A 25,270-nucleotide genomic window follows, 5' to 3' on the forward strand; every position below is an offset into this window, starting at 1 on the left:
GGAAGCCAAAACGCGTCGGACCCCACACTTCCGATCCGCCGCGCGGGGAAACGCGCGGCACAGCTTCCGCTTCCGGTCCGTGCCCTTGTGTGCCTGTGCCTGCGGTGCGGTGCGGGGCCGGGCCGGGATGTTGGCGGCGGCGGCGCGGGGCCTGGCCCGGGCTGGGCTCCGAGGTGAGGCGGGGCCCAGGGCAGAGCCCCCGGGGGAGGAGGGCGGAGTGGGGCAGTCCACGGGAGGAGGCAGGCCCGGGGTGAGGGCGTAGTGGGGCAGTCGCCCTTCCCCTCCTCTCCGTTTTATTCCTGTCAGACCTCCCGGCTGGGACGCGCCGCAGCCTCGCTGGCTCAGGGTCATTCCCCGACTCCTGCTCCTCTGCGCAAGTGTATCCGCCCCTCTCTTTTTGGTGGCGGTGCGCCCCTGGCCCCGCTCACACTGCCCTTTCTTTGGCTTCTCGTGGGCCCCTCCTGGCAGCGCTTCTCTTTTCTGTCGCGGCCGAGCACAAGCTGTCAGCGCAAACTCGGATGTTAAACTGACTGGCCAGGGAGTCCCGGGGTTGCTGCCCGGATGCTTGTGGTGTGAGCTGATAAAAAACTAGGATTCCGGAATAGCCTAGGGAGTGGATGAATGATAAAAAGGCTTTATTTACTACAAGTATTCAAAGTCAAATGAACCCAAACCCAAACAAAGGCCAGTAATTAGCTATAAGGTGATGATTTCTCACCAAATAGATGACGAGAGATGGTCTGTTTCTTCTGGCTTCTCGAGATAGCTGGGGTGCAGCTGCGGTTCTTGTTAGAGAGATCTTTCATTCCTGAAGTGCCTGCCATTAGCTGTTTTCACTTTGTTGTTATACTCTTAGTCCAGCATCTTCAAAGCATTCTTTTGGTTGTGTAAATCAAGAGAGTCCCAAGCAGTAATTGACAGGAAAATCCTGTTGATCAAACTGCTTGTTATTGGTTATCAGAAAGTTCCAGTTTGAATGAATGACCTTTCTCAGTGATGAGAGATCAATTTCTACTAAGTTTGGAACATATCAAGAAACTGATTAACTCCCAGGAAAAACACAAGGTTTTTGGGAGCGTCTTTGGAAAATTAAGGGAACCACTAGACAAAACAGAAATAAATCAAAAGACATCTATCATATATGGAGAATGACTCCTGTACAAAACATGAGTTAATTGCAAGAGAAATATTTACCAATCAAGGATAGACCTTTCACATGGTTACATGCCAGACAACTAGGAGTCTGCTTGTAATCACCATGAATATAGTAAGGTAAGCTGGAAAGGATACCTCATTATTGCTTCCCAGATGGCATTGCCATGAACTCGCGTCCTCTTGCACTATGCAGTTAGCATCAGTATTTTGTATTTTAACTTTGTGTGTAGGCCCCACTTTAGCATGAGTTTCAGAGTTATCAGTGGAGGCCAGATTTGGTTTCACAGATCTGAACAAGAGACACGATGGAGGGACTGGACGTGTTCAGATCAGCAGATTCTGATAATCTCCACCTCAGAGTGCTGAGGGAACTTGCAGAGGTCATTGCGGGACCCCTGGCACAGCTTTACGAGCACTTACGGTGCTCTGGTGAGGTGTCAGAGGACTGGAAAAAGGCCAATGTGGTCCTCCTTTTCAAAAAAGGGAGGAAAGAGGACCCAGGAAACTATAGGCCTGTTAGTCTTGGAGAAGCTCTTTGAGAAAATTATCCAGGAGCACATCTGCAAGGGACCAGCAAGAGCGATTATGCTTAGCAGCAATCAACGTGGGTTCATTAGAGGCAGGTCCTGCCACACCAACCTGGTGGCCTTCTACAACCAGGTCACAAAAGCAGGTGTCATGGTGAACGTAGTCTTTCTGGACTTTAGGAAGGCCTTTGACACTGTCTCTTACACCAGCCTCATTTAAAAAATTAGGCGACTGTGGTGTTGATGCCTACACAGTCAGATGGGTCGCAAATTGGCTGGAGAGCCACACCCAGAGAGTGGTGTTGGATGGGTCATTTTTGACCTGTAGAGATATGGGCAGTGGGGTTCCCCAGGGCTTGGTCCTCGGGCCTGCGCTATTGAATATCTTCATCGGCAACTTGGACGAGGGGGGTGAAAAGCACCTTGTTCAAGTTCGCAGATGACACCCAGATGTGGGGAGAAGTGAGTACGTTAGAAGAGGGGGACAGGCTACAACTAGATTTGGACATGTTACAGAGGTGGGCGGATGAGAATAGGATGGGTTTCGATATGGACAAGTACAAAGTGTTGCACCTGGGGAGGAAGAACCAGCAGTATACCTACAGGCTGGGGAACTCTCTTGTCGTCAGCATGGAGGCAGAAAAGGATCTTGGAGTCATTATTGATTCCAAGATGAACATGGGCTGCCAATGTGGGGATGCAGTCAGGAAGGCTAACCACACCTTGTCATGCATCCACAGATGCATCACGAGCAGGTCCAAGCAGGTGATCCTCCCCCTCTATGCGACATTGGTCAGGCCACAGTTGGAGTACTGCGTCCAGTTCTGGGCGCTGCACTTCAGGAGGGATTTGGATAGCGTAGAGAGGGTCCAGAGGAGGACTACTTGCATGATCAGGGGCAGCAGGGTAGGCCCTATGAGGAGAAACTACAGGACCTGAACCTGTTCAGACTACACAAAAGAAGCCTGAGGGGGGATCTGGTGGCCACCTGCAAACTTGCCAAGGGGGACCAGCAGGCAATGGGAGAGTCCCTGTTCCCCCAAGCACTACTGGGAGCTGTAAGGAATACCGGCCATAAGCTGGCTGAGAGTAGGTTCAGGCTAGACATCAGGAGGCACTATTTCACAGTCAGGGTGGCTAGGAGCTGGAACCAACTTCCTAGAGAAGTGGTGCTTGCCCCCACCCTGGGGATCTTCAGAAGGAGGCTAGACAATCACCTAGTCAGGGTCATTTGACCCCAGCATTCTTTCCTGCCCATGGCAGGGGGTCAGACTTGATGACCTGCTTGGGTCCCTTCTGACCCTACCAACTATGAAACTATGATGCCAGCCAGGCTAACAGTTGGGGTCTTCTCATGATTTTTTGCCTCCTGTGTTGTTTTTTTTTGTTTTTTTTTTTAATGTTTGATCCATCATCTAGCAACTCAGTACATTCTCAGCTACGCTGGTTTTTGCTTTGATCTTAAACACAACAATATGATACTAGCCCCCTTCACATATTAGGAAAGCACCATGTCTGTCTGTCAAGTTTGTCAACCTGTAAAAGTTTCTCTTTAACTGGAGAGAAGTATGTGTTTGGGCTATATGTGATGATGCACTGCACCACCTTGCACCCTGCCCCACCCTTTTCAAAATCCTGTATTCACCCATGGTGACTTGTACCTGTCTGCAGAGCACACTGGGGCTTTCTCTTGGGTTCATGAAGTTGATTCTGTTGATATTGAGGGGGGCTCCCAGATGTCATTCCTGTGTGCTGGGTAGGGGAAGGGGATTCACCTCTCCAAGAGGAGGCAACAGAAGGGAGACAGACTCCTTGCTGAAGAGAAGGGACTTGAACCTTGTTTTTTTTGCAGGAGAGTGGTTATGGGTGATTTTACACAAGCTCTTTCTCTTTATAGCTGCTACATGCCCTGCAGTGCGGCAGCAAGCACGTTGCTTGGAGAGCTCCACAACAGAGACCCATCGTAAGTCTGTCTGAATTTGTTAGTATTTTGCCAGCTCCTGGAGGCCAGATAATGAGTCTCATAGAATAACTCAGTAAGGTGGCTTTGTTATCAAAATCTCAGTGTTTTTGCAGTGATGCTTTTTTGGGGTGGTAATGAAGAACATACATATACGTGTGCTTTTTTTTAAAGCATGTTAGAGTTGCAGAGTGCCAGCTCTGACTTAGTAACAGCATTTGCATATTTCTGTTTTTTTTTCCTGTAAATTAGTGAGTTCATCATAAAACACTCGTTGTTGTTAACTTGCACTTAAAGCAAAAAAGTCAACCTCTTTCATCCTGTTCCACTGATGAACATAATTAATTCTGTATTTAAGTATCTCTTGAACAGATATATTGTAGTTTAAAAATATTAGTTAATTTTAAAAGAGAGTTTGGGTGTTGACAAGAAATTGCTCAGATGCTAAACTGTCACAGGGAAAACAGACCCTCCAGGTGACAATAGGGATATATGGTCACTTTATGACTTTACACAGTTGCTGTATGACTCCAGTGGGGGGGAGGGGGACAGAGGAGGATTGCCCCTCTTTAGAATTGCCCTGGATATTGGTGGGAAACATTTTCTAAAGGGTTTAAAACCTACGTTCTTTCTCACTTTCATCCTCTTTTGATTTATACTGTACTAACACGTTTGGTCATCCTTGGTGGGATGTGAGCAGTTTCAGATTGGTGATGAGAGGATATTTCATTGTCTGCCAGCTCATGGCTGAGCACTTGAATAAACTTGCTCTTTTCCCAGAGTCTCTATTTCCTGTCTGTTCTGTGCATCCTGTTAGCTGACACAATCTGGACTCTTATGTTCTTTGTGGGCTTTGTAGTTAACTATTTCATTTTGGCAAGCTGTAAGTGTGGTTTTATAGGGATGGCTTATCTCACCTGGAAATTGTCTCCTTAGGGGTTACTTACTGTGAGACAGTTCTCTGGCCAAGCTAGCAGGAGCTAACCTATGTTAGTTTTGGCTGGAAGATGTTGCTTTTCTTTCTAATGGCTTTTCACCTACCATTGTTCTTTTCAGCTACCATTAGACCAAAGGATGAAGTGCAACAAAAGCAGCTCTGTGCTTTTGGAGAGTATGTGGCTGAAATTCTGCCCAGGTACATCCAGCAAGTCCAGGTAATTACTACCAAACAAATTATTTTAGCTTCAGGAAAGTACTGTCCCCTTGTTGAGAGGAGAGAGAAAACGTGATAGTCACTAGAAGCCATTTCTTTGAGAGAGTTTCTTGGTCTGATACCTGACCACATGTTCCAAATTCTTTGCTTAAGTCTTCTGTTGGATTCAGTAAACTGCTAAATGCCCTGCCACATCTGTCTTAACTTCCTTTCTCTTCCTTTCCTCAGGTGACCTGTTTCAATGAATTGGAGATCTTGATCCATCCAGATGGGATCATTCCTGTTCTGACTTTTCTTCGAGATCATACCAATGCCCAGTTCAAATCCTTGGCTGACTTGACTGCAGTTGATGTCCCAACTCGGCAAAACCGTTTTGAGGTAGGGACTATTCTAGGGGTATTGGTGTTGCCTTAGCCAGTAAGCATGGAATCAGCTCTACTACTGATATGCCTTTAGCAGGACTAGTTAAATAGGAACCCAGTCCAGCTTTTCCCCGGTCACTCTGCTGAAACTGCTTCTGTAATGACTTCTTCCTAACCAGATCTTTGGAACTAGTATTTCTTCTCCATAATCTTTGACTAGTCAGTTGCTTTTGAAACATTTAACTATGCTCTTACCGAAATCTGATGCTCCCTTGCCTTCCACAATTCTCTCCTTTTCCAGTTCTCTTTGTATCTTCTGAAATTGTTTCGTCAACTTGTCCTTCAGGGGTTCCTCCTTGTATCCCTTCCAGGTTTTGTGGGGGTTCCACGGGGCTCTTTTCTTGATTGCCATCTCTTTCTCATCTACACCTTATCTTTGAGTAACCTCATTTACAAATACAAATGAATTACCGTCTATATGCTTATGACTTGCAGATCTGCCTGTCTACCCCAGACCTCTTTCATTCTGTCCAGACTAAGATCTCAGACTGTCTCTAATAATCTTCAGTTGGATGACTGACTGTCATCTGAAACTAAAATGGATGGCTAGAAATGGGTCTCTGACTGTTTCTTTCCTACCTCCTTTCTTCATCATTGTCTTCAGACAACACTACTATCCTACTGGGCACTTGGACATTTTACCTTTTCTATCCTTTCACCAGCCACAATTCTTCCAGATTCTCATCTCAGTTACTCAATATTCTATTTCCTGACCTTAACAAATGTTATCTTCTGTGTTCACATATTCATTTAAAATGCTGCTGCAAAGATCAGTTAACTTGCTGTCTGATTTGATCATATTGTCTCTGCATACCTTCACCAGCTCCCCACACTTTACACATCAAACAGAAGCTATTTGTTATCACTTGCAGGCCTCTTGGGTCATGTTTCATAGATTCATAGATTGTAAGGCTGGAAGGGGCCTCAGAAGATGTCATAGATTTCATAGATGTTAGGGCTGGAAGGGACCTCGAAGATCATCAAGTCCAGCCCCCTGCCCCAGGGGCAGGAAGTCAGCTAGGGTCAAAGGATCCCAGCAAGATAAGCATCCAAGCATTTCTTGAATGAGTCCAGAGTAGGTGCCTGCACCACTTCTGGGGGTAATCTATTCCAGGTCTTGGGGGCTCGGACATTAAAGAAATTTTTTCTTATGTCCAGTCTAAAACAGTCTTGGAGGAGTTTATGACCGTTGGTCCTTGTTTGTCCTTGAGGTGCTCTGGTGAACAGATGTTCTCCTAGATCCTGATGGACACCCCTTGTGTACTTATAGGTAGCCACCAGGTCCCCCCAGAGCCTGCTCTTTTCCAGGCTGTAGAGTCCCGTGGCTCTCTGCCTCTCTTCATAAGGCCTATTCTCTTGCCCTCTGATAATGCATGTGGCTCTCTGGACTCTCAAGTTTCTCAACATCCTTGAACTGGAGAGCCCAGAACTGGATGCAGCATGCCAGATGGGGCCTCACCAAGGTCGAGTACAGCAGGAGGATGACATCCTGAGATTTACTTGAGAAGCATCTATGGATGCAAGCCAGGGTTTTGTTTGCTTTACCAGCTGTGACGTTGCATTGGTGGCTCATGTTCATCTTGTGGTCAGTCATGACCCCCAAGTCTCTTTCAGCCATGGTGCTAGCAAGCATAGCACTGCCGAGCCTATAAGTATGCTGCGGGTTTTTTTTTCCTCAAGGTGGAGTACCTTACATTTATCAGTATTGAACATCATCAGGTTTGTGTCCGCCCACTTACTAAGTTTATTCAAATCAGCCTGGATCACTAGCCTGTCCTCAGGTGTGGACGCTATGCCCCAAAGTTTAGTGTCATCGGTGAACTTAGCCAGTGTGCTTCTGACATCACTGTCCACATTGTTGAAGAGAACCGGTCCAAGGACAGAGCCTTGGGGGACATCACTGGTTACGGAGCGCCATAATGACTCACTGTCATTGACCACTATTCTCTGGGTCCGACCTCGGAGCCAATTTCCCAGCTGTCGGACTGTGGTGTAGCCGAGGACACAGTTGGTCAATTTTTCCATGAGGAGGTCATGAGACACCAGATCAAAGGCTTTCTTTAAAGTTCAGGTATGTGACATCAATCTCTTCTCCCTCGTCCAGGTGATAGAAGGAGATAATATTGGTCAGGCAAGACCTACCCGCAACAAATCCGTGCTGGCTATTCCTTGGGATGTTGCCATCAGACAGCTTGTCCAGAAGGGTCTCCTTGGTCATTTTCTCGAGAATCTTATCAGGGATTGAGGTCAAGCTGATCGACATGTAATTCCTAGGATCTACTTTCCTCCCTTTCTTGAAGATGGGTACCACATTGGCCTTCTTCCAGCGCCACGAATTTTCGAATATTTTTGCTAATGGTTGAGCTATGACACCTGCCAGCTCCTTGAATACCCTAGGGTGTAATCTGTCAGGACCAGCTGACTTGAAGGTATCCAGTCTCTCAAGGTGATCCTTTACTAGATCAGCACCGATGCTGGGTATAAATACGCCCTCACCCTGGCCGTCCCATGTCTTGCTAGGCAGGGTGGTCCCATTGGACTGATGAAAGACTGACGCGAAGTACCCATTAAGCAGGTTGGTCTTTTCCTGGGTGTTGGTTATCAGCTGTCCTGTTTGGTTCAGCAAATGTTACCTTTGCTTTTTTTCCAACTCCCTACATATCTGAAAAAATACTTTTTGTTATCCTTGATATGTGAAGCCGGACGGAGCTTGGTTGCAGCCTTGGCTTTCCTGATCCGCTCCTTGCAGGTACGGACCAGTGCTGAGTACTCCTCCTTGGTGGTAATTCCAACCTTCCATCCTTTATAAGTCTCTCTTTTGAGGCGTAGGAGGTCCTTGAGTTCCCTGCTGAACCAAGGGGGTTGCTGCGCCCTTTTGCTACCCTTCCTCTGAGATGGGATGACCATCCCTTGTGCTGTCAGGATCACTCCTCTTGGACTCCTCTTCCAGTCGAGTTGTGGTCCCTTAGGGCCTCGACAGCAAGCCTCCTGAGCTTGTCAAAGTCAGCTTTCCTGAAGTTGAGGACTTCAGTATTGCTGACTGACTTGCCAGCTTTCCAATGGATAGTAAAGGTGATCAGCTCATGGTCACTGTCACCCAGCTTTCCATCAATTCTTAAGTCACTGACTATGGCCAGTACCAGGTCCAACAATGCTTTGTCTCTCTTCGACCCGTAGACTTCTTGAGTCAGGTAGAGCTCGTCTGTGCACATGAGGAAGCTTTGCGACCGATCGGATTTGGCCAAGTGCTCTTTCCATGAGATGTCCAGGTAGTTGAAGTCTCCCATGACAACCGTGCACCGAGAGCATGCAGCCTTAGCCAGTTCCCTGGAGAATTCCTGGTCCAGCTCTTGTTTCTGGTTTGGAGGTCTGTAGTAGACTCCTACCATGATGTCCCCTGAGCCACGTTCCCCATGTATTTTGACCCAGGGAGACTCCAGTCATCCCCCCTGGGTGCCAACGTCAATTTGGAGGGACGAGTAGCTGTCCTTGACATAGAGGACTACATCCTCACCCCTTTTATCTGCATGATCATGCCTGTACAGGGTATAGCCATCTATACCTGTGGCCCAGTCATAGGTGGAGTTCCACCAGGTCTCCATTATCCCTATGAGGTTGTAGTTATTCTCGTTTATCAGGAGGACCAGTTCCTCCTGTTTATTCCCCAAGCTCCTGGCATTGGTGTACAGGCAGGCAAGTATCCCATTGGGGGCCCCTGCCTTCTCCACAGATCGTTCAGGGGCTAGGGTAGGGGTGGGTTCCCTTAAGCTTACTGGATTTACAAGGGTTGCCCAGCGGGCTAGCAGTGGCGATAATCCCCACAACCCCCAGCAGGCTTAGTTTAAAGCCCGGTGGAGCAGGTCAGCCAGTCTGGATGAGAAGAGCCTCCTCCCCAGTGGAGTGAGGTGGAGGCTGTCTCTTCCCAGCAGCCCACTGCCTCTCTCACCAAAGAGCAGACTGTAATCGTGGAAGCCAAAGCCTTCATGATGACACCATCGCCGCAGTCTTTGGTTGACTACCTCAACCCATCTCTCCCTCCTCAGCCCATGACCCACAACCAGGAAGAGCGAGAAAAAGACCACCTGCGCCCCCAAACCCTTAAGCCCTGCTCCCAGAGCCCTGTAGTCTCTCGTGACCTGGCTGGCATTGTTCCGAGCCGTGTCATTTGTGCCCACATGGATAAGGAGCAGTAGTGGCATAAGGATAAGGAGCATAGGGTAGTGTTCGGAGGGCCAGATAATCTTTGGTATCTTCTCTGCTATGTCCTTGATGTGGGCCCCTGGGAAGTAGCAGACCTCCTGGGCCAGGGGGTCGGGGTGGCAGATTGCCCCCTCAGTTCCCCTCAGGAGGGTGTCTCCCATGATGACCACTCTGTGTTTACTCTTAGGGAGAGTAGGGGTGGGTGATCCTCCCTTGCCTGCAGGAGCTGGCATGTCTGCAGGCTCAGAGATGCCAGATCATTGGGTCCAGCCCCCATGCAGGAAAGACAACTGGGGTCAGGTGACCCCAGCAAGATGACCATCCAGTCTCCTCTTGAAAATGTCCAGGGTAGGTGATTGCACCACCTCAGGAGGGAGCTTATTCCACAGTCTGGACACCCTGGCTGTGAAGAAGTTTTTCCTAATGTTGAGTCTGAAATGGTCTTCCAGGAGTTTGTGGCCATTAATCTTGGTTTTCCTCAAGGGCGCCCTGGTGAACAGTTGTACACTGAGCCCTGATGTAGCAGTAAGCTGCTACCAAGTCCCCTCTCAGCTTTCTCTTTTTCAGGCTGAAGAGTCCCAGGTCCCTCAGCGTATCCTTGTATGGCTTGCCATGCAGGTCTGTGTGTCCCAACTCTTGTTGTCTCTCAGTCAGTAATGAGTAGCTTACTCCTGTCTTCTCTTAGGCCATAATACCAGACTCCATTGTCTTTTTGCTATCTATTCAGATAAGCATCTCTGTACTTTCTCTCACATATCCCCTCATTCTTGGTAGGAGATTGCTAGAAAGCCCCTTAAAGCCAATTCATGGTTTCTCTCGCATCCTTTCTTAAAATGCTGTATTTTGATGTCTTCAAACCTCTTGACAGCACTTAGACTGCTGATGTGTTGAGACCAGTGCACGTTATGCTGACCACCAGTGTCCTACTGTTTCCTTTGTGCTTACCCAGCTTTCTATGTATAACTATCTATTTTTCATCTTATGCCTTGACTGAAGAGTTCTTGGGTTCAGGATTGTAACAGGTCACCTGATACAGTGCCTGTTACGAGGAGAAAAGAGGATACACCAGCAGGAGCAAAGGAAAAAAAACTTATTTGCAGCTGGACCATGGGGGGAAAAGCAGGACAATGCTGAGCACCAGGAGCCCAGGTGCTCCCAATGAAGTACTATCTGAAACCCGGCAGGGCAGCATGTGTGAGCAGGGCTAAGATGGATTGGCTCTTGAGGGAGAAGCCTGAAGGTAAAAGGGAAACAGGGAGAGGAGACAGATTGCCCCTGGGCAGGGGTCAACACAGAGAGAGGATCTGTGGCAAGGAGCAAGCCCAGATATGCAAGCAGGGCAATTCTGGAGACACAGGCACTTGTTGGGTGGAGAGGAGAGGTCCAGGAGGAACACTGAGCTGGAGGAAGGCTTCCCCTGTGTGCATGAGAGCAGGATATGCCAGAGTGAGGAGCAGCAGGGTGAAAGGCACACCCCCTCTCCTCCATCTGGGGGGAGAACCCAGGGAGAGAGATGTTGCAGCAGGCAGGTGCCGGCGCAGCAGCGAGATGGCTACAGAGGCTGTGCATGAGAGCAGGATATACCAGAGTGAGGAGCAGCAGGGTGAAAGGCACACCCCCTCTCCTCCATCTGGGGGGGAGAACCCAGGGAGAGAGATGTTGCAGCAGGCAGGTGCCGGCGCAGCAGCGAGATGGCTACAGAGGCTGTGACCCTGAGGATTTAAAGGGCCAGCCAGCAAGGGTCGGCTGCAAGCTGTGGTATGGAGGGCTGTGAAGAGAACAGCCCTGCCCAGGAGAGGGCAGAGAGTCAGTGCAGCAGGCAGCTGCCAGTGCTGCAAGGAGTCTGCAGAGGCTGGGACCCTGAGGATTTAAAGGGCCAGCTAGCAAAGGTATGCTGCCAGCTGATGCATGCTCAATTTGGACAGAGGGCTGTAAAGAGAACAGCTCTAGCCCAGGGGAGTGCAGAGGAATCCCATCCTACTGGGGCTTGGGGAAACAGGACAGGAAAAGGACAGAGGAACTCTTTGTGACTACAAGACCTGTTGGAAGAAGAGAGTGAAGCCATACCCGGACTGACACCAAAGCACAGGATATCTCGTGTGGTCAGGACAGCGTGAAGGGGAGGTAGGAGCCCTGTGAAGAAAATCTGGTCACATCTCTGAGGTGTATTGGGAAGATCGGGGTTCTTTTTTAATGCATCTATTTTTCCATCAAGGTGTGGTGGGCGAGTGAGAGAGAACCACAAAGCTAAATGCCAGGGAGTGACCATAGCACCTGTAGTACCAGCACAACGTTTACAGGCATCATAATTTCTGTGTTGGTGTAGCACCTGCACAATGGAGTCTTGACCCGTGGCAGTGGTCTCCTAAGTGCTACGGTAAAAGAAATAGTATTCAAGCGAGCCTGGGGCGTTGTAAGGAAAAGGGAGTCTGAGGGCTTTGTGGCAAATGCATTGCTGCTTACTGGGACTGATGCTGTTGGCTTACTTTGATTATGCCACACAAGCTTCTTCCTTCCTGTTGTCATTGTTGCCTTTCTGTTGATGTCAGCCCTCTTCTGCTTCAAGGTGCTGGCCTTGCAATCTTCAGTACTAGAGTGTGGCACTTATACTCAGTGTCCACAAAGATGTGAAACCATAGAGTTTTTTTTAAATCTATGATAAAAGGTGCCTTCCTTTATTTTAAATCTATCCATGGACTTGCTTCTACTGACTTCCCAAGTCTGGTCTTTCTTCAGCTTACTAGTAAGTAGTCTGTTTCAGTCCAAGTGATTTTTGCTTCTGTAAGCTGAAGAATATCCTTTAGCTCTTGTAGTCTGGAACAGAATTATCTTCTTCCATTTCATCCATCTTAGATGAAAGGCAATATATTCCCTCTTCATCCCTCCTCTATTCTCCCTCAGAAAAAAGTGTTAAAAACAGCAATACTCGCTTTGTAGTCTTGACTTTTATTAAATTTTAGCTATCTTGCAGTTACTGCCCTTTTATAGGAGCAATTAAACCAGTGCCATATAACTACCACAACATATATATTTAAACCTCTCATTAGATATCAGTTTAAGCACTTCAATTTAGCTATCGACTTTCTCCTTAAAGATAATTCCTTGTTTTGTTTTTTCATATCTTAAATGTTTTTAAAATTAGTTTATAAATAGTAGGTATGATTTCAAACATCTAATGGATTTAGGCACTGAACTCCCACTGGCTGCCAATGGCTTTTGGGTATTTAACTCCTCCCAGATGCTCCTGACAATCTCACCTGGACGCTCTTTGACTGTGGCAAACATAGATGCCCACACAGAAAGACAGAAGTAGGAAGGCACAGCTTCTGTCTTTCACTTGCATCTTAACAGTTTGCAAGAACTATCTGCAGAACACATGTTTATTAGTTGCTTTGAGACCTGAAAGACTTACTAGTATTTAAAATGCTGTTTTAAATCATCCTTTCTGGCCACAAGCTCCCTGTAGTGTTGCAAAAGTTGGTTTATCTTGGTTTGACTGGACCCTTGGGCAAGGAAAAAAATGATGTGATGGGAATAGAATAAGAGAAGGAACCTTAGGTTCTGGTATTTTACGTGTTGCCCAGGATTGTGCAACTTTGTGGAGGTGGTGATGTCATCAGGTCGCCTCTTGCTTGCCCAGTTTGGGCAGAACATCTTTCTGGATGGGGCTAGTAGACACTGAACAGGGTACGGTAGATTCATAGTTCCCACCACATAACCAAGGTGGTGAAGGCAACAGACATCTTCATTCCTTCTCATTCTGTGTTTCCTGCACTAAGCCGGTTGCCGAAAAACCACTTAAGGTGGTATCCAGAAATGGATGGCTGTTTCATGTGTCAGAATTAGCCAACCATAACATTTGGTCTTCTCATTTCTGGGGACTTCTTGCCATGTTAGCTATATCCTTGGGTGTCAGTAAAATAATCTGACCTAGCTTAAAAGCTGTGAAATTCCTAACCTATTTTTTCCAGGTTAGTGGCATCCCATTTATAACTGTATTTGTGTCTCCAGCTTTATCAGTTTATACAAAGAACTTAAACTGTTTTTACCGCCCTTTAGCCGGCATTGTACATAGACCTAAACACTATAAAGTTTCACAGCCTGGAAGAAGACTTTTTTTAAGTCTACACCATGCACCGAAGCAGAATCATATATACCATTCTAGAGCAGTGGAGTGCAGCATTTTAGAGCAGCAGGCTGGGTGTCCAGCTGCATCATGGGCTCCCACTCCACTCCAGTGTGGGAGGGAGAGGAGGAAGGAGATGATTGTCAATGTCAGAGGTAGGAAGGGGGAAAGAAGAGAGCTTACCTCCAGTAAACAGTACTTGAAGTAGGTTAGGGGAGAGGGAGAGAGCAGGGAGGGCTGCAGAGGGGATCAGCAGCATGGTACAGGGTAGGGCAGGGAACACAATGGGCTGCACTACTCCCTACCAATTCTCCCCCTTCCCCTCCCAGTGCTGTAAGTTGGATCCATTTGCTTTGGGCATCAGATCTTGTCCATGGGCTGTAGATTGAGCCCCCACTGTCCTAGAGTATTTCTGACTGGTGGTTTTTTATGAAGGTTTTAAGAACAGGTTACACAGGTTATACATAGACATCACCAAATGAAGCAGGTCAGCTGTGCTGGGATGTGTCCTTGTACAGCTGTTTTGCTTCAGTGGGCAAAACAGATGTCACCTGGTGTCCCATAGGGTTGGGTCCCTCCTGCTCCTGTGACATGACAGTCTTTTTTACACATTAACCTGATTTCTTGTTTTTCCCCCAGTATATGAAGAACAATTAATCAATGTGGGGTTTTTTTCCTTTCCTTTTCATTTACTTTATTTTTTTGATTTAAGCAAATGCAGTTCCTTTAGTCTGTCTTAAATCACAGAAAATTAAGGTTGAAGGGACCCCAGGAGGCACCTAGTCCAACCCCCTGTGCAAAGCAGAACTATCTCTAACTATATCATCTCATCCAGGGCTTTGACTACCTAGGTCTTAAAAGCCTTTAGGATGGAGATTCCACAGCCTCTCTGGGTAATCTGTTCCAGTGCTTTACTACTCTCCTAGTAAGAGAACTTTTCCTAATATCCAACCTAAACTTCCCTTGCTGCAACTTGAGACCATTTTTCCTCATTCTGTCATTTGCCACTACTGAGAACAGTCTAACTCCACTCACTTTGTAACCACCCTCAGGTAGTTGAAGACTGCTATTAAGTCCTCTCTGTCTTCTCTCCTTCAGACTAAATAAGCCCAGTTCCCTGAGCCTCTCCTCTTAAGTCATGTGCCCCAGCCACCTAACCATTTTCATTGCCTTCCACTGTACTCTCTAATTTGTCCATATCCTTTCTGTAGTGGGGTTGGGGACCAAAAACGACACAGTACTCCAGATATGGCCCCCCAGTGCTGAATAGGGGTGAATAGTCACTTCCATTAATCTGCTGGCAGCGCTCCTAATGCAGCACAGTATGCCATTAGCCTTCTTCACAACAAGGGCCCAGTGCTGATCATAGTCAACTTGTTGTTCACAGTAACCCCCAGGTCCTTGTCTGAAGAACTGCTGGTTGACTAGTCTGTCCCCAGCCTGTACTGGTGCATGAGATTGTTCTGTCCTAAGTGCAGGTTTTTGTGCTTGTCCTTATTGAACCTCATGAGACTTCTTTTGGTCCAATCCTCCGATTTGTCCAGGTGTCTCCAAGTCCTAGCCGTACCCTCCAGCATATCTGCTACTCCCCCCCCCCCCCCCCTTCCCTGCCCCCAGCTGGGTGTCATCTGCAAATTTTCTGAGGATGCTCTCCGTCCCATCTTCCAGGTCAGCGATCAAGATGTTGAACAAAACTGACCCTCGAAGCACTGCACTTGAGACCAGCTGTCAACTAGACATAGAGCCATTGATCACTACCCTCCGAGCCTGACAAGCCAGCCAGTTTCTTATCCATTTTACAGTCCATTCATCCAACTCATACTTCCTTAACTTGCTTGTGAGAATGTTGTGGGAGACCATTTCAAAATCCTTGCTAAAGTCTAAGTATATCACGTCTATATCCACAGAGCCAGTCATCTCATCATAAAAGGCAATCAGGTTGGTCAGGCATGACTTGCCCTTGTTGAATCCATGCTGACTGTTCCTAATCACCTTTTCCTCCAAGTGTTTAGAAATGGATTCCTTGAGGACCTGCTTTATGATTTTTCCAAGGACTGGGGTGAGGCTGACTGATCTGTAGTTCCATGTATCCTCCTTCTTCCCTTTCTTAAAGATGGGTACTATATTTGGCCTTTTCCAATCATCCAGGACCTCTCCCAGCCATCTTGAGTTTTCAAAGATAATGGTCAGCAGCTCTGCAATCACATCAGCCAACTCCCTCAGCACTCTCAAGTGCACTGCATCTGGCCCCATCTTCCGAGGTCATGCTTTCTAAACCCATGATCATTCTTATTGCTCTCTCTTGGACAACAGTGAACACTTGTTTTGAACTTTACCTTGCAAGTGTTGAAGTGGTAGCATGATCTCACTGGAAAGTTTATTTGAAAACATCTCCTTTGTCTGTGCATCCTACATTGGTATTTTATTACAAAGATCATTCTGTATAGTTTGTATGAGACCAATAAAAATGAGGATGTCTTTTCTTAATTCGTTTTAGATTGTTTACAATCTCCTGTCCCTGCGCTTCAACTCTCGAATTCGTGTGAAGACATATGCTGATGAATTGACCCCTCTTGATTCGGCAGTCTCGGTGCACCAGGCAGCAAACTGGTATGAAAGAGAGGTAAGCTGCAGTACGTTTTCCCAGACGCTTGGGAACAGGGTCCATATGGGAGTTGGAGGAAGTCATGTTTTTTGGGATTAAACCTCATTGCTCTGAACAGGAGAGAGAGGTGTTTCTCTGGATGCCTTTGGGAAGGGGTGAAGCATTTGATACACTTCTTCAAACTGAGAGCCGTTTTACAAATCAGCTGTCCAGACATGTGGCCCTTCCCCCATTTATTGGCATTACAAATAGATGTGCTTTTCTTTTTTCTTTTTTTTCCTAGGATGAAGGGAGTCTTATCCCTAGTGAAGTTCTGGGCAGGCCTTTTTGGGAAAAAGTTTTCTTAGGTTGGCACCTCATAGGTGTGGTGGACAATCTGAGCCTCTGGGATACTGGAGTGGCTCTGTAAGGTGAGGGTGAAATGACTTGTTCTTCAACTTGTTTTTTCCTCTTTCTTTTAGGTTTGGGACATGTTTGGAGTCTTCTTTGCCAATCACCCTGACCTAAGGCGAATCCTTACTGATTATGGGTTTGAGGGCCACCCCTTCCGGAAGGACTTTCCACTATCTGGATTCGTGGAGGTATGAAGGCTTCTGGCTAGAAACAGTGGTAGAGAGCCTCTGTAACCTCCATTTAGTAAACTTTAGTAAAGTTTAAGCATAAGGGTCAGGATGTGGTTGCAGTGTCTCTGGACCCTAGGTTTAATAATTATTTACATTTCCTTAGTGCCTTTCAGACCATGTACGCTTACATAGCTCCATCAGTATGTACCACATGTAGAGTACAAGGCAGTAGTGAAGCACCATGAATAATAGGGCAATTCAAGTGAAAGACATCTCACTTGATATCTCATATTACAGTAGAATCACAAGAGATTTTTCCTTTTTTCAGTCTCAGAAGAATAGGGCCTTTTACTTTTAATGCCCCATCCAAAAGATTGAACACCTTTCCACTGAACTGCTAGAGATTCATGAGGATACTGAAGGACTGAGTTGATTCTTCAGGCAGTAGTAACTCATGCTTATGGGAGCTTCAGAGTGTTTCAGTACCTAATGCTAAGACTACAAAATCACTATCTTTAGCTTCAGTGACACTCCTCACACACCCTTTTTCAAATACACATATTTGCATAAGTTAAAACATAAGTGAAATTAGTCCATTTGGTCCCAGCCTAGTTCCAAATGACTGTCACTCCTCAGCAGGCTTACAAGCCCACCTAACATGTTGGTCCAATTGTATCTCAGGATAAGAACAAGGAGAAGAGGAGCAGCACATCAGGACTAGGTACATAAGCTTTGTTTTTAGAGGAGGATGAGAATTCAAATAGCCAAGTATGTAGCAAGTCAGGACCAAAGGGCATCTGCAGGTGGAAGTCAGGACTCAAGTAGTGAGGGGCAGGCTTGATGTGCATCAGAACTGTATGTGTCCTTGCTTGTATTTTGCCCAGTTCTCATTATTTTGTGTTATGAGCCTTAAACTAAAAATGTAAATTTAAAATCAAACAAAGTCTGGCTTTAAAATTTTCACTGGTAAGAAAAAGCAATTAACTGGGGACCCCTTGAGCAGCAGAGTTGACGGTTTTTGTGGTGAGATAGGAAAAAGGATTGATGGTTCATGGGGACTGGGATAGAGAATTTTTTTGGGTAGTGGGAAGACTGAGTCAGAAGAAATGTAGGATTTCATAGACATTAGGGCTGGAAGGGACCCCGGAGGATCATGGAGTCCAGCCCCCTGCCCCAGGGGCAGGAAGTCAGCTAGGGTCAAAGGATCCCAGCAAGATAATTGTCCAAATGTTTATTAAAAGAGTCCATAGTAGGTGCTTTCACCACCTCTGGAGGGAGTCTATTCCAGGCCTTGGGGGCTCAGACAGTAAAGAAGTTTTTCCTTATGTCCAGCCTAAAAAGGTCTTGGACCATTAGACCTTGTCATCCCTTGGGGCACTCTGGTGGGCTCTGGTGAACAGGCGTTCCCCCAGATCCTGATGCACATCCCTTATATACTTATAGGCTGCCACCAGGTCACCCCTGAGCCTGCGGTTTTCCAGGCTGAAGAGTCCCATGGCTCTCAGCCTCTCTTCATAAGGCCTGTTTTCCTGCTCTCTGATCATGCATGTGACTCTCCTCTGGACTCTCTCAAGCTTCTCCACATCCTTTTTGAATTGTGGAGCCCAGAACTTGATACAGTACCAGCTGCAGTCTCACCAAGGCTGAGTACAGCGGGAGGATGATATCCTGAGATTTGCTTGAGAAGCATCTGTGGATGCAAGCCAGAGTTTTGCTCACTTGGAACTAAGTATAGAATAAGAAGTGAGATGTCTGTTAGCAAGTACAGTCTGGGAACACATTGTAACTATATTAGTTTAAGCTCCTCTAGAACAGGATGAGCACTGTTAATCAATTTGTGTCCTTTGTGCTGTTGCAGGTGCGGTATGATGATGAGGTGAAACGGGTAGTTGCAGAGCCTTTGGAACTAGCCCAGGAGTTCCGCAAATTTGATCTGAATAGTCCCTGGGAGACATTTCCTGCCTATCGTGAAGCTCCAGAACCCTTAACAATAGAAGCAGGAGACAAGAAAGGAGATGTGAAATAGCTGTACAAAGAAGAGAGAGCTTGGGCCTTCCCTTGTGGAATTGCCCTTCCTGTTCTACCTTCATATTTATGAGAATAAAATTTGATGGTAACACTCTTGTCTGCTGTAGACTCCTGAAAGGAAAATACTTTCCAGTTGATTGAAAAGCAGCTGGAGGTTATGGTACAATCCTAGTAAAGCTCTCTCTGCTGGGTCATCATCAGGCTGCTGTGTTTTGGATCTAAAACTGTTCTTGGCAGACATTTGGAGAAAACTTCATTCCAAGTTCAGGCAACACAGTGTCCTAAGGTGCTTCTGTTCAAATTGGCAGTCATCAAAGTTTAATAACTACAACTCTGATAGGAGATAGTATTAGATACAGAAGCTTCCATAAAGCCAACCAGAACTCATGGTCTGTACATACAGGCTTGCTTAGTCATCACAGTGGGGTTGTTAAAGTTTTAACTAATCATAAAAATCACAAACAAGAACAATAATTCATAAATGGGGTGGGGGGTAGAAGTTCCTAATTTATAACAACCAAGTAGGGGGGTAGAACTGGATAATGAAGAAAGTCAGTAGTTAAGTTGTGTACCCAGTACATAAAAATGACTACAAGGAGATTACAAAGTGCAGGGGAAAACATTAATTGGGAGAATCTACTTTGTGTTTCCTTTCACACTATCAAAAAGTTACTGTTTCTCGTCCCCATAACATGAAGAGCTATATGCACAGGAATCAACAATTGTTCTAATTTGTATTCAGCTTCACTCTCACTCTACACACAATACCATCTGAGTCAATAACATGGAAACAACACTTATAACTAGTAGAAAGTGATGCATGAAACAGGGTCCACAGCTGCCACTTTTGCATTGTGAGAATACCAGGGATAAATAAGCTCTTTCTATAGTCATTATCTATTGCACAAGAGGGAAAAGTTCTTGGAAGTATAATTATAGACAATGGTTTTATAAACTGCTCTCTTCTCTACTACAACTTCCAAAAATTGCTTAGCATATTATAGTGTGATTGTGTACAAAGTTTAAAAAAAAAAAAAAGTGAAAGGCCCGGTGCCCTACCAAGGTAATTCACAATGTTAAAAATGCTACAGAAGGATGGTAGGAGAATCCACGTTGCTATCCTAGTGCAAGTAAAGCACTTGGCTCATGGAAGAGTTCTTTACTACACAGAATTATTTTTTAAGGAAACCCAGTTTGTGATTGAAGCCAAATCGCTTCTGGTAACGGAAAGTCAAGGGTTTACAACTGTAGAAAGTGGCTCTCACAGCTGTAGCCTATTTACCTACTCACACTACCCTGGGATACTACAGAGCATTACCTAAGGCTGCTTAAGAAAGGCAACTAACATGCAGATGTGACTGGAAGATTCAGTGTGTGATGGTAATGAGAAGGAACTATGATCCTATTGGGGTTGCCTCAGTGCTCTCCTGAGGTGATGAGGAGCAATGGGAAACATTTGTTTTGTCTTGAAATACTGAAGCTATGTGAAAAATGTATATTTTTCCTTTACTGGAGAGTATAAGCACAAAGCTCTGTTTAAGGCTGGTGTGTTCTCAAAGCACTGCGGTGTCTAATGGGCTCTGACAAGTCCCACTGGAGAAAGACGACAATTTTCCTCAGCAGCTGAGCTTGAATTACTTCCTCTTTGGGGATTGCTATTGCTTTGAAATCTAGTGCAAAAAAAGCTCACTGCTCAAGGCATAGTGTAGTGATTTGGGGAACTTTAGCTTACAGATACATGGAAAAGAAGCAGTTAGATGCTGCCGTTGATTTCATCTGGTCTTCCATCTAGAAATCAACAAATAAAAGCCATAAACTGGGCGCATCTACATGTGTCAATTTAAGGTGCTCTAGCCTTTTTTAAGGTGCATTAAGTGCATGAGTCTACACATGAGCACCCTTAATATGCCTTAAAAATGGTGATTTTAGGCTAATGCCTAAATTTGATACCTGCATAAAGCAGGTATCAAATTTGGGCATGAATACTTAAGGCACCTTACAGGATGTGTAGAAGCCTTAAGGCACATTAATGCTGTCTATGATGACTGAGCAGGCCAGAGCTGAGTCCACGGGGCCCCGCACTGCCAACAAGAAGCGGCAGGTGCTGTTCCCCAAGGCACAAACGCTGGATCTGGAGCAGTGGTACCTATCGGTGTGTCAACCAACTTGGGACCAAGTCAGCGACCTAAGAATCGAAGGGAAGCTGGGAGACAGTGATTGTGAGCTGATCACCTTCACTATCCATTGCAAAGCTGGCAAGTCAGCAGTGCACAAGTCCTCAAGTTCAGGAAAGCTGACTTTGATAAGCTCAGGAGGCTTGTCAAGTCCCTGAGAGGCCATGACTCGGCAGGGAGGGGAGTTCATGACGAATAGTTGCTCCTTAAGGGAGCGATCCTAGAAGCACCAGGGATGTCCATCCCAACCCATAGGAAAAGTAGTAAATGGGCACAGCAACCCCCTTGGCTCAACAGGGAACTTGTGGACCTCTTACGTCTAAAAAGAGAGGCTTCTAAAGGATGGAAGACGGGAAGCATTGCTAAGGAGGAGTATTCTGCAGTGGTCTGCACCTGTACGGAGTGAACCAGGAAAGCCAAGGCTTTAACCGAACTCCAACCAGCTACACAAATCAAGAACAATAAAAAGTCCTTCTTCAGATATGTGGGGTATCAGAAGAAAAACAAAGGTAATGCTGGTCCCCTGCTAAACCAAATGGGACAGTTGACAACCAACATGCAGAAAAAAAGCCAACCTGCGTAATGATTACTTTGCACTGGTTTTTCATCAGCCCAAAGGGACCGCCCTGCCTAACATGATGCAGGATGGCCAGGGCAAGGGTGACTATACACCCATCATTGGTGTCGACCTAGTGAAAGAACACCTTGAGAGGCTGGACACCCACAAATTAACTGGTCTGGACAGATTGCACCCAAGAGTGCTTAAGGAACTGGCAGGCATCATAGCGCGGCCACTGGCAAGGATATTTGAGAACTCACGGTGCTTGGGCAAAGTACCTGAAGATTGGAAAAGAGCCAATATGGTGCCTATCTTCAAGAAAGGGAGGAAGGAAGACCCAGAGAACTACAGGCCAATCAGTTTGACCCCAATCCCTGGAAGCATCTTGGAAAAAATTAGCTAAGAAACCATTCTCGATAGGCTAGCTAAAGGCAACATTCTAAGGAACAGCCAACACGGGTTTGTTGCAGGTAGATCTTGCCTGACCAATCTTACTTCTTTCTATGACCAGGTGACATATCACCTGGACAAAGGGGAAGAGGTTGATATCATATATCTGGACTTTAAAAAAGCCTTTGCTCTGGTGTACCACAATGTCCTCATGGAAAAATTGGCCAACTGCAGCCTCGGCTACACTACAGCCTGATGCCTGGGGAACTGGCTCCAAGGTCGGACCTAGAGGGTGGTAGTTGATGGAACTGAATCAACATGGCACTCGGTGACCAGTGGTGTCCCCCGACACTCTGTTCTTGGACCTGTACTCTTTAACATCTTTATAAACGATCTGGACTCTGGTGTCAGAAGTAGACTGGCTAAGTTCACTGATGACACCAGATTTTGGGGAATGGTGTCCATGCTTGAGGTTAAGCTGGTTATCCAACTGACCTTGATAGGCTTGCAAGGTTGGCGGACGAATACCTGATGGCATTCAATATAGAGAAATGCAAGGTGCTCCACCTCAGGGCGGGGGGGAAACCTGGATCACACTTATAGGTTCAGCAGTGCTACACTTGCTTGCACCATGGCCGAAAGAGACTTGGGGGTCATGATTGACCGCAAAATGAACATGAGCCTCCAGTGTGATACCGCAGCCACTAAAGTGAACAAAACTTTGGCTTGCATCCATTGATGCTTCTTGAGCAAGTCCCAGGATGTCATCCTCCCATTGTACTTGGCCTTGGTGAGGCCGCAGCTGGAGTACTGCACCCAATTCTGGGCTCCACAATTTTAAAAGTATGTGGAGAAGCTTGAGAGAGTCCAGAGGAGAGCCATATACATGATCAGAGGGCAAGAGAACAGGCTCTATGAGGAGAGGCAGGAGAGGCTGAGAGCCATGGGACTCCAGCCCGGAGAAGCGAAGGTTCAGGGGTGACTTGATGGCAGCCTATAAGTACTTAAGGAGTGTGCATCAGGATCTGGAGGAACACCTGTTCACTAGAGCACCCCAAGCAATGACAAGGTTCAATGGTCACAAACTCCTCCAAGACTACTTTAGGCTGGACATAAGGAAAAACTTCTTTACTGTTCAAACCCCCAAGGCCTGGAATAGACTCCCTCCAGAGGTGGTGTAAGCACCTACTCTGGATTCTTTTAAGAAACATTTGGATGCCTATCTTGCTGGGATCCTTTGACCCTAACTGACTTCCTGCCCCTTGGGCAGGGGGCTGGACCCGATGATCTTGTGAGGTCCGTTCCAGCCCTAATATCTATGAAATTTATTAAATCAGTTGGCATATCAACAAGTATCGGTGCTGCCGGAGCTGCCACCCCAGCTCCAGTGTCTGCACCTTGGAGAACAGCACCCGCCACTTCTTGGTGACGCTTGGCAGCAGCTCAGGGCACCATAAGCTTGGCTCCACCCCCACTGTTGACCAACGCTGGGAAGGCAGGAACACGTGAAGGGGGTTAGAGCCAGGGCCGAGGCCAGGCCAATCATGTCTGGGAGGACTGGGGGCTCCCACTATCTTGGCTGACATTAGGCTGCACCGCCCAGCTATGCTGCTGCAGGCTTTGGGGTGCCAGTGGGTGGCTCCATACCCCACAGCCAGGCCCAGCACTGGGTGCAGCTGTTTCAAGTTGCTAGACACGGCCTGGGGCCTTGAGCATGCCATCTGTTAACTTGGAGCCAAGCCACCTCTGACTGCAGTCCAGTGGCCTCAGCTCCACACATGCTGCTGACAGAACTTGTGGCTCTTGGGTGCACCCTGCACCTTCCTCCACTCCCTGGCCAGGAGTGTGCTCATTGTTCACACTGCCCTTGGCCACTTTCCCAGCATGACCCTGGTGCTGCTGTGTGTGGGGGCTGTCCACACATTCACCTAATGAGCTGCATCAAGGCGTCTTAAGGCATGCACATGTAACGCATGCCTAAATCATTTGAATGAGCCTTAGGCTAAGGCACATTAAGTTTAGGCCTGTGTAAATTCACATGTAGACACACCCACTGTGACTAAAATATGCTTCCTTTTCTCCCCAATGGATCTCAACCAGTTGTGTGTGGAACATTTAATAGTGCTTACGTCATCACATGGTGCTGATTTTTTTGTCTCCACTGCTAAATATTTTCCTAACAGTAATTGGCCACGCCAGCAATTTTGGTGTCTGTTAAGAGAAGGGGAATTGTCCATGAGACTACCACTCTCTTACAATATTGTTCATGTGTCCAAAAGCATGGGCACAGAGCTTTCCTGTGCTAGATGAAAGGCTGTAACAAAAAGATACTGGAGCTGAAGCAAAAAAGGAAAGGGAGCCTGACTTTAAAGCCAGGTCTGTTGTAGAAAAACAGTCTTCTTTTATAGCCAAAATGTAGGCAGGAATAGATTCCTCAAGAGAGATTCTGTGCCTTCTGATTGCTAAGTCACTGGATTGTTTGTGGATCACCAATTCTTCTATTATATGGTGTCCACCTCTGAAATTAATGGGACCATATTCCTTCCTGGTGTCAGTCTTAGGGACTTGCAGCTCCATATAGCCCTGCACTATATGCAGAGAGCCAAGTACAACCACTTGCAACACCATTGGCGAGCCAGTTTACAATGCTGTACCTGAGTCCTGGTGACAGCACCTACAGTAGAGTGGCATTCTCCGTACTTGTTGGGGAAGGAGTGTTCTTCAGTTCTAACTCTTGTTTTCAAACCTGCCGGAGAGTTTCTATTCTCAGGACTCAGCCTGGAAGGGACTGTATTATTATTAATAATTTATATTTGAATTACCACAGTGCTTTGGAGGCTTGGTTGTAGTCCAAGATTTCATTCCACTTCATTGTAGAAATGTAGACCAAAGAGAGTTCCTGTCTTAAACAGTTTAGGTGGGGAGTCTGAACTAACAGGTGCATGGAGGTGGAGAGAGAAGGTTAGAGCAGGGGACGGAGTTGGATAGGGTTAATATGTACAACTGTATACCGGTTTGCTCATTGTAATGTAGAGAGCACACACCAGGGCAGTGAGCTGCCAAAAATTGATTGGCTTGGGTTTTTATCATTTATCAGGCCATTATACTGAGGTCTCCCTCCAGGAGGTTTTCTAGAACTGAATGAGTGATATTTCCTTTTTCCACCTGTATACCTTGGCTGTTCTTATCATCCTATGGAGCCTGCTGCCTGCCCCATCTTTCTGTGACATTTCCAAATTTTTCTTTTTTACTGAGTTTGGAAATTTGAGAACATTAAAAAGGAAAGTTTCAAAGGAAGCCAAGAAGCTGAAGAGAAATGCTCGGACGAGTGGGGTAGAAAGGGCAGGGGGGTGGAGCTTCCACCCACTTTTCAGGAGCATTAAATTAAATTTACATTTGTTACATAAG

General features: G+C 46.5%; 1 protein-coding gene across 1 annotated transcript; it reads left to right on the forward strand.

Moving 5' to 3' along the window:
• Window positions 1-64: 64 nt before the first annotated feature.
• On the forward strand, window positions 65-18,830 carry NDUFS3 (NADH:ubiquinone oxidoreductase core subunit S3). The gene is made up of 7 exons (XM_006267786.4): window positions 65-173; window positions 3,580-3,645; window positions 4,699-4,796; window positions 5,024-5,173; window positions 16,041-16,166; window positions 16,610-16,729; window positions 18,570-18,830. Exons 1-7 carry the CDS (start codon window positions 128-130, stop codon window positions 18,735-18,737), a joined length of 774 nt encoding a protein of 257 aa, XP_006267848.2. The 5' UTR covers window positions 65-127; the 3' UTR covers window positions 18,738-18,830.
• The last annotated feature ends 6,440 nt before the right edge of the window (window positions 18,831-25,270 follow it).

This window comes from Alligator mississippiensis, chromosome 2 (genome assembly GCF_030867095.1).
Source record: "Alligator mississippiensis isolate rAllMis1 chromosome 2, rAllMis1, whole genome shotgun sequence".
In the NCBI taxonomy this organism is placed as follows: domain Eukaryota; kingdom Metazoa; phylum Chordata; order Crocodylia; family Alligatoridae; genus Alligator; species Alligator mississippiensis.